This window comes from Lethenteron reissneri, chromosome 5 (assembly GCF_015708825.2).
Source record: "Lethenteron reissneri isolate LAM-NWPU_2019-01 chromosome 5, ASM1570882v1, whole genome shotgun sequence".
Classification (NCBI taxonomy): domain Eukaryota; kingdom Metazoa; phylum Chordata; class Hyperoartia; order Petromyzontiformes; family Petromyzontidae; genus Lethenteron; species Lethenteron reissneri.
In genome coordinates this window covers 7,560,275-7,568,719 of record NC_083783.1, presented here as the reverse complement: position 1 = coordinate 7,568,719, position 8,445 = coordinate 7,560,275, and the positions used below count along the sequence as shown (strand labels likewise).

General features: G+C 47.9%; 1 protein-coding gene across 4 annotated transcripts in view; it reads right to left on the bottom strand.

Annotated features, from left to right (window-relative positions):
* Positions 1 to 46: 46 nt before the first annotated feature.
* Positions 47 to 8,445, bottom strand: part of TAB2 (TGF-beta activated kinase 1 (MAP3K7) binding protein 2) — a 65,171-nt gene continuing 56,772 nt past the window's right edge. For all 4 annotated transcript variants that reach the window (XM_061567585.1, XM_061567575.1, XM_061567594.1 and 1 more), the window contains 3 exons: positions 7,251 to 7,344; positions 6,945 to 7,040; positions 47 to 3,433 (listed from right to left, as the gene is read on the bottom strand). In XM_061567585.1, the coding sequence (XP_061423569.1) occupies positions 3,285 to 3,433; positions 6,945 to 7,040; positions 7,251 to 7,344 (339 nt within the window). In that variant the 3' untranslated portion in view covers positions 47 to 3,284. The remainder of the gene's footprint in view (positions 3,434 to 6,944; positions 7,041 to 7,250; positions 7,345 to 8,445) is intronic.

The window sequence follows — 8,445 nt, the reverse complement described above, 5'->3', positions numbered from 1 at the left end:
TGTACGGGGAGCATGCACAGTACACGTACACACCAAGGCTGTCTCATACATTAAATGAATTTAATTTTTTTTACACAAGAAACTATACAGGCGAAAAAAAATTAATAAATTTAAAATAAACGCATGCTCCAAACGATGTACGTATTTTTTTTACGACAATGTACAGGCATTTTTTTTTTGTATTGCTATATTTTCACATGTTCCGAGTAAATAAGACACATGAAGACACCAAAGCGATTGGGAGGAGGGGGGGGAAGCTTCGTTCAGTCCAGCAAATGCTGTGCTCTGGAACCGTAAGCCAGCGCATCCTTAACGCCCCCCCCCCAACCCCCATTACGGTGGAGCATTCCACGTTCATCAATCTTCCCCAGTCGCACATAAATTTGATAAAATAATGCACATTTCACGCAACGGGCGATTGATAAAAGTGGAAGGCAAAACACCGGCGCACAAACAGGGGAACGCGTGTGACTTCTTGGTTTGCTTCTTGTAGGTAAGATGTGTCGAACTTGCCTCTCTTACCAAAATGCCATTTAAACTGTGTACGTATATTGGGGGCGAGGGCGAACTTGGTATTGAGGCAACGATGAATGAGGTTGGAATCTTCGGAGAGTCAACAGGTTGGGCTCAATGAGCAACTCAAGCCTCACGAGGAGCTACTTGGGAGTGACTTGACGTAGGACGTTGCAGGGATGGCCAGGGAGCTGTCTACACAGGCCAAGTGAAACACTCGGCCACGTTTATTCCTGGAGAAATGTTGCACAACAAGGCAAGGGCTCATCTGACGCTTTCATTTTTTTTATCTCCCCAAAACAACGCTTTGATGGCGAGGCCAAGCAATAAAAATAAAACACCCTTCGAATGCCAGCAAGGCTTATTGCGTTTCTCTTCTGTTTAAAATGTGCACAACAGCCCCTTAAATCGATCTACCGCTGAACGAGTGCCTCCCCCAATCAGTGCGGGCAGTGACCATACTTCACCACGCTTGTCAATTCGAGAAGGCAGGAAGCAACAGATGTTAAGAGCATAATATAAGTACAAAGGATGTTACTGCACTGCCCTCTGTCGACTTAAAAGTCTAAACTCATTATATATATGGAAAAAAATGGCTCCGTTTCAAGTATTTTCACTGGGAATTATTTTTTTTTACTGAGGCAGAGGGCCCTGTTTTAGGAATTGCGAGCACCAGTTGAAACCGCCACTGCACACAGAACAAGGGCGTGAGCCTGCAAGGCCATGCTCACCTTCAGCTCTGTTGAGTTCAGTGCAGCTCCTAAGGCTTACGGTAAACGAACTTTTACATCCAGCTGCACTGTGGAACAAAACCACTGATCCATTGGCAATCCAGGCAATTGTGCTCCATTTGCAATGTAGGCTGTCCTCTGTGCGCCAGTCGATTCACACCCATTTGAAGTATCATTTAGAATTAACAATGGATTAAGTGGATTATGGCTCAATTTCATGCAGGGCATGTGTTTTAAATTAATGCTACAATGTACATTTTAAAATGTCTAAGTCATCGCTAGAGACGTTTTGGCATTTATTCTCTCAGCAGCAAACGAAGAGTTGTGATTTAAACCCCTCGTCAATACATTGCCGTTGCTACCTGCAGCCAAAAGAATTCACAAGAGAGCAGTGCCCGGCAGCATGATCCAACCCACGTGTGAGGGTATGGGGAAGGGTGGTGTGGGTGAATAAAGGGCCTGAATACCCTGCATAACAAGCCCACATCACAACGAGTCACACCGCATAGACTGCAATGTCTCATCTGCCCAAGTGCCTTGCTGGTCTACTCACCGTTCTCTACTGGGTTTAAACCGTGGACAAGCCCGAGCCGGAACACAACTTGCTTTGTAGGCACTTATTGGGGAAGAGGGGGGGGGGGTAAATAGGTGGTGGCTTCGACTCCTCGACAAATAAAAAAAACCCGAGTTGACTGGGAAGCAGACATCAGTCACGCACTGCGCAGATGCAGACCGGACATCCGAACCATCGCTACCGAGATTTGCAATGAGCCTGTGTGTTCATGTGGTGAAGGTTGGATTCAAACATTACCATTATTACTATTATTCATTATTAATATACTTTGTACGTTTTTTAATTGCAAAAAAATTAACTTAATGAAAACTTTTTGATTATTCATTATTCAACACTTTTTAATACATTAAAATGCGGCCCAAACCCCACCTCGCTATTCATTTTTATTTTATATTTCATGGTTTTATATGTCTGCCAGCCAACTCCTATGGCAAAATCCAGCATTTCGTTGAAAAAAAAATTAAAGTACCGAGCCAGACTTGGCTTGATCACGTCAATGATTGCATCCACTTGTTCATTTTTAAAAAAGAGGCCACGTGGTGATCATATAAAAGATTTTAAAACCAAAATCTCAGTGCTTAAAGAATAATTCCAGTACCCTTCTGTTAACTGTTAACAATACAGTCTGTAATCCGTGCTTAATATGACAGAAAACCCCCCCCCAACGGCATTATAATTATAATCTTGCAACTGTCTTGACCCCCTTATTCTTATTACAATAAATTCAAATCATAAGTAATGCAGCACTGAAAGATTCATGAGGTGGCAGCAGCGTCAAGCTATTTGCGTCCCACACTTAACCACGGATTGCAATTGTCCATTCGTTACTCCAAACGCGACACTTCTCGTTCGTTTCGTTCACCCCCGAAAGGTCTTAATGCCGAAACCGTGTGCACTCGCCGCTTCAACTTCAACATCTGCACGCGTGGGGAGGAAGGAAGGAGAAAAAAAAACAACGCTTGCATTTTTACATCAAGTGCTCAACTCTAACCAAAATTCTCTCTCACTTTATTTTTTTTCAATCAAAGTCTCTTTTTCGGTAAATCGTATGCAATTTATTATTTAACACAAAAAAAACAAAAGCTTTTTGCGCTTCGGGGCGCAGCGCTGGCGCCGCGGGGGGGGGGGGGGGGGGCTGCCGTGGCGCTCGGCCACCGCCGGCTCCTGAGTCTCCGTCGCGCAAGGAGTCACTTGCGAGGCCTCCGGCTTCGACCGCGCTTCTCCCACGCTTCTCGTCAACGCGTCCCCTTCTTGACGGCGCCGCACACGGCGAGACGCTCCACCGGCGCGCGATCTTCCGCATCGAATCGCCGGGTTCCCGACGCGCGTCGCGGCCGGGTCTTGCCCGCAGGCGAGGAAAGCCCTGGGCCTTCTCCCCGCCGTTCGTGCCGCCGCTCGCACCTCCGATCGCTCCACGCGTCACCCCGCCACGCGTGCTCCCGCGGGGCGGGCTCGGTGGCGGGCGGTCAGTAGTGGCGCGGCATGTCGCACTCCTCGCAGTGGTTGAGTGCGGGGTGGTTGAGGAAGGTGCACGTTATGCAGCTCCAGGCTGAGCCCTCCTCCTCCTCCTCGTCGCGAGCCGCAGACCCCGCCGGCCGGTCCGTCTCGCGATGGTCTGAGTACGGGGGACAAGGGGGTGCACGCGCACGCGCGCACGGGGGGCGCTGTGAAACGCGGTCTGCGTGGCGCGTAGCACAGCAGTGGTGATAATGCGTGCCTCCCCGCGCCGAGTCTTGTTGCTGTGCTGCACGTGAAAATCGTTCCTCGATTAAGGTTGGCAAATGTTAAACATTGAGTCAATACTCTTTGGTTATTTCGGTAAAGTCACGTAGGTATAAAATAAAATAAATGACGACATTTTGGGCGCAACACAAGCGTCCGTCATCAGGTGGGAATTGTAATCAACTCAAAATAAAGCATTAAAAGCCCGTTCATTTTGGTTCATTCAAATAGCATGAAGGTGCAACAAGCCAGCACCATCGGCACAGTGCACGCGAGACAGTACAGACGAGACAGAACAAACGAGAGTAGAGACAAGGATAAACACGAGATTCTACAGACGAGATGAAACAAACGAGACTGAAAACACAAGCAACACAAAAGGTACACATTTGTATGGGTCAAAACAAACAATTGTGCCTTCATTTACAAATACGCAATTCAACTATGTATTAAAATTATAATCCCGCATCGTGATAAGTCATCAAATTTTTTGGGGGGGGAATGGGGGGTTCATTCGTTACGTGCCCATGTGGAAGAATGCATCCTTGTTGCTGTTGGTTAATAAGAGTACCGGAGAACAGTAGGATGGGCAGTGAGTATTTCAGTGTTTTTTTACGTACTCTGCAGGTGCAAGCGAGGTTAGAGTTACTCAAAGACCAATTTGAGTAAGGTGAAGACTGCATTAAAGTTGCAAGAAAGAAAGCGGAACCAATGGCAACGTGAAACAATAAGTCGAGCACTGTCGGACAATTAAATACGGATTAAACTAAATAGACTTCTCTGTACGCTCGCCCAATACGTTTCATTAACCACATCCTCCACCGATGCCAATCGCATTGCAAGAGAAACCAACGACGCAAACTCATTTAAAGAAAACAGAGACCAAGTTTTTTTTCTTCCATTGATCGTTTTCAACCGTGAATAAAAGTAACCCACCCCCCCTTGTACGTTCAGAGCAGCAGGTGATAACAAGGGTTCTAAAAACAACGCTCACGTCGCTTCCTCATTATTTTACACCTCATCGCCATGCTCAGCGGTCGTAACACCGACAGCGTCAAGGACGACACACCAACTGATTAATAAGCTGCTACTATTTTTTATTGTACCAGGTAAGGCCCACTGGGCAGTATAACCCTTTTTCAGAAGTGACCCAGCCACAAATGACAGCTCAATGATGTGGTTCATCACGTGGAAATTAATATCAGCCAAACACTCTAAACGCGTGATGTTGATTCTAAATGTGGAGCGAAAAACCCGAGGACCCGGAGAAAAATCCACGCGACCACGGGGAGAGACATGCAAACTCCAAATATACAGGCGTCAGGATCGGCGTCGAACGCACGGCCTCCTCCTGCACACCAGGCGGGAGAGTTAACATCTCGCCACCTTGGAGATCCTAGAAGCATTGTCAGCTGCGCATTACACACGCAGCAAAGCAGAGGACATCAACTCGGCTGTGATAAGTGCAACGTGGCTACGCTGGGTTGTCCGGGGCTCTTAGATCGTGCGTGCGTCGGTGGGTGGCATCGTGAGCTCGACAGTTTAACCAATTCGTGCGTCAACCGAGCACCAATCAAGCCGCCCGATGCCAAGACACTCGGGGGGGGGGGGGGGGGGGGGGCGTGCAAGCGTGGTGGGTGCAGCAGCCATGCGGACCCACCCTCCGCTTTAATGACCAGAGAGTCAGGCGTTTGTGCACCCTTAAGTTTTGCGGTGACACTGATCTTTCGAGCTTTCCTCTCTAGAGTGCTCAGGGAGTCTGCGGTTCAGACGGGGGGGGGAAGGTGGGGAGGTAAATGGGGCAGGGAGGGAGGGAGGGAAGGAGGGAGGGCGGGCGGGAGGTAGGCGGACGGAAAGGGGAAAGCAGATGGATGGATCAGAACAGCAAGATAAAAGCAGGCGCATGCTTAAGCTGAAGCCGAGGGGAAAGAAAATAAAAAGCTATTTCCTACGGGACAAAAGCAGGAAGGAGGCCAGGCGCAAGTGAGAAGGGAGATTTTGCATTTGTGTGACCCGAATAAAATGAAAGAGCAACACATCCCCCGAATGTTACGCTCGCTGCACATTAAACGTCAGCGCCGGTGGACACTCATCGTTTCCATCTGGACGCTTAAAGAACGAGGAACACAAAAATCCATCGACTCTTGCGTTCGCGGTTACGTTCACTATGGCTGTCCTAAAATAGTCTGATGTTTTCACAATGAGCAATTAAACCACCGCTGTGCAGGTATGCGCGGTTGTGTTGTTTAGCACGCCGATGTGTTTTGGGGTTGCGCTGTGTCCCGCTCGAAATGATGTCTGACGTTTTGCTCCACGTGTTGGAAACCTCTCCAGGAAATGAATGTTACTGAAGACCCACACCTCCCTCTCCCCTTGAAGAAGTTCCCCGAACATGAAGTGAAATGCCAAACAAGACACGGCACAACACAAACACGCAGCAAAGAGACAGTAAAAACCAGGATCAGATGCATCATCTCGGCGCTCTCTTAAGGTCGCACTCATTACACACAGAGTGCTTTCCACAAATAAACCACAATACCTTGCCGATCTCGTCAAGGAGCATAAACTCTGGTCATCCTAAGCAGTGGCTTTTGGATAAACGTCGATGCAAAGACGGTCACCTCATCGTGCGGCGTTTTTAGGAAGCCACTGGAGCTATGCCCTTTAAAAGCTGGACTGAAAACTCATTTCTTTAGAACTTCTTTTTGTGTTTAGTTCGTTGTCCTTCCGCCGCGCACCTCCAATTATCACGGTTGGCTACGTACGGTGCGAATTTTTTATAACATAAACAAAGTAAAATCACTCCGATGTCGCTCCCATGAATGTTAATCGAATGGCCAATGCCGCACCATGACTGGAGCGCTGAGACAAACCACCTGACGACTTTTCTCGTGAACGTAGCTTCAAATCCACGTCCAACAGCACGGAACACACGGCCTTCGTACCGACGCGCTTAAAAATGTTTTGAGTTTTTGCGAGTTGTCTCCCTTCACCCAAAGTCCACTGCCGCACGGCTACTTGAAAACCAAATTGGTGCCGGACAATCCCTCACATGGGGGTCGACAGATGCCCGGTTCCGGTGTGTGTGGAATGACGGATGAGCAAAATTGTGGAGGGTTTCTCTGGGTCCGGTGTGGCCATGTGGGCATGGTAAAAGCCCCTATTGCTACATCAGTTTTTATTCAAGACAACTTAAAAATGGGCTTTGGCCAATTATGGTAAAGCCCGGTGTTTCACAGACTACCCCATCCTCACTTCTCCAATGGAGGCCCTCGAGGGCCGCTTATATCTAATAAAAACGGAGCGTGTCGACAGCCGCCGTGAGAAAAGCCCCTTTATTGATTTGCTTGCCAGCTACGGAAGTGACCTCTGGTGAGCATCGGCTGTGTGAGCGAGCAACTCACCTTGAGTGGAGGCTTTGGGAGGGACAGGTCCGACCTGCCCCTGGTAGCCCAGGTTCTTGTAAAAACTCAAGGTGGTATCCGGGTTAAAGTTCTTTCCTGTGACAAAGAACGAACGAACAAACGTAAAAAGTACGTTGCAATGAAGCACGGTGGCGATTCTCGTGGTGGTTTCAATTGCAATCATCACTGTGTCTGTGATGCATGTGGAGGGTCGGGGGAAGGTCGGGGGTCATGTGTGGGGCAGGGGGGGGGGGGGCAGATCGAGCAGCTGAGAGATCGCAGTGCTACTAAGAGGCACTTGCTCACCCCTCGCCTGGCAGAGGTCGAACTCCTTGGTCATGCAGTCGATATCGATCTGCAGCTGGCGGTTCTTCTGCCGCAGTTTGCTCATGTCATCCAGCTGCAGCACAGAGGGAAGAATGCGATCGTCGCTCAAAAGCTCTCGGCGTAAAGACGCCAGCGGCGATGTCAATAACACCAACACACGGGGCAAGCCTATGATCCTACGCTTTGGAGGAATGGGTTGGTTAATCAAACAGATGTGAAATTCTCAAGTTTTCTGAGCTGATGTGACTAGAAGATGGCAGTACAGAAACATGATTCTTGAATCTGTCTGTACAGATAACTGAGTACGAGGTCTCCTTACGTGCGGGGGATTTCTCGAGGTACCCAGTGTTTGCCCAATGCAGGACCCTCCAAGTATATTATTTAGACTTCTATTTAAAGCTTTCGTGACTGCAGGGATTCATATTCTTGGTTCTTTCGGTAAAGGCATGTAGAAGGGAAACAATAAAATAATAAGAAATAAATGTATTTATTGTTTCATATTTTTACGTTTCATATTTTTATGAAACAATAAATATATTTTTATTTTTTATTATTTTATTGTTTCCCTTCTACGTGACTTTACCGAAAAAACCAAGAATATTTAGACTTCGTTGAGACTTTCGTATATAAAGTCCATCACCATTCCTTACTACTGTCTGAAAGTTTTTAAATTGTGGTGGTGGTGGCGCTCCTGCCTACCCTGGAAGAGGCTCCAACATCTCGACCCTTGCCACCCGCTGCACTCCGGCACCGCTGAGTTTACCGAAACATTGCAGGAGCGGCACCGTGACACGCCCCCCCCCCCCCCCACCTCCATTTGTGTATCCGGGAGACGGGGATACGGTGTCCGGGTGGGGTCTTCATCCTCGCATGCTGCTACTCATGTCACACTTAACTCTGTGTCGATTTCTCTGCTAGCTCCCCCGTGTGCCGTTTCTCGCCTTACAAGGTTCTCGTTAACAGCACCTGCCCCAAAAGTCTGTTTAAGGGTATATAGGTAACCTTAATATTTGTCTGTGTGTAAATTTCACAAACCAATGTGACCTACAAACCATTGTCTCCAAAGCACTTGATTACTGGTGTAAACCTAATGTGTATTCAGCAGTAATTATTGAACAATATTAGACACTATGGGAGTGGGCTGAATATATACTGTGAGAGAGTGAAAGGAGTA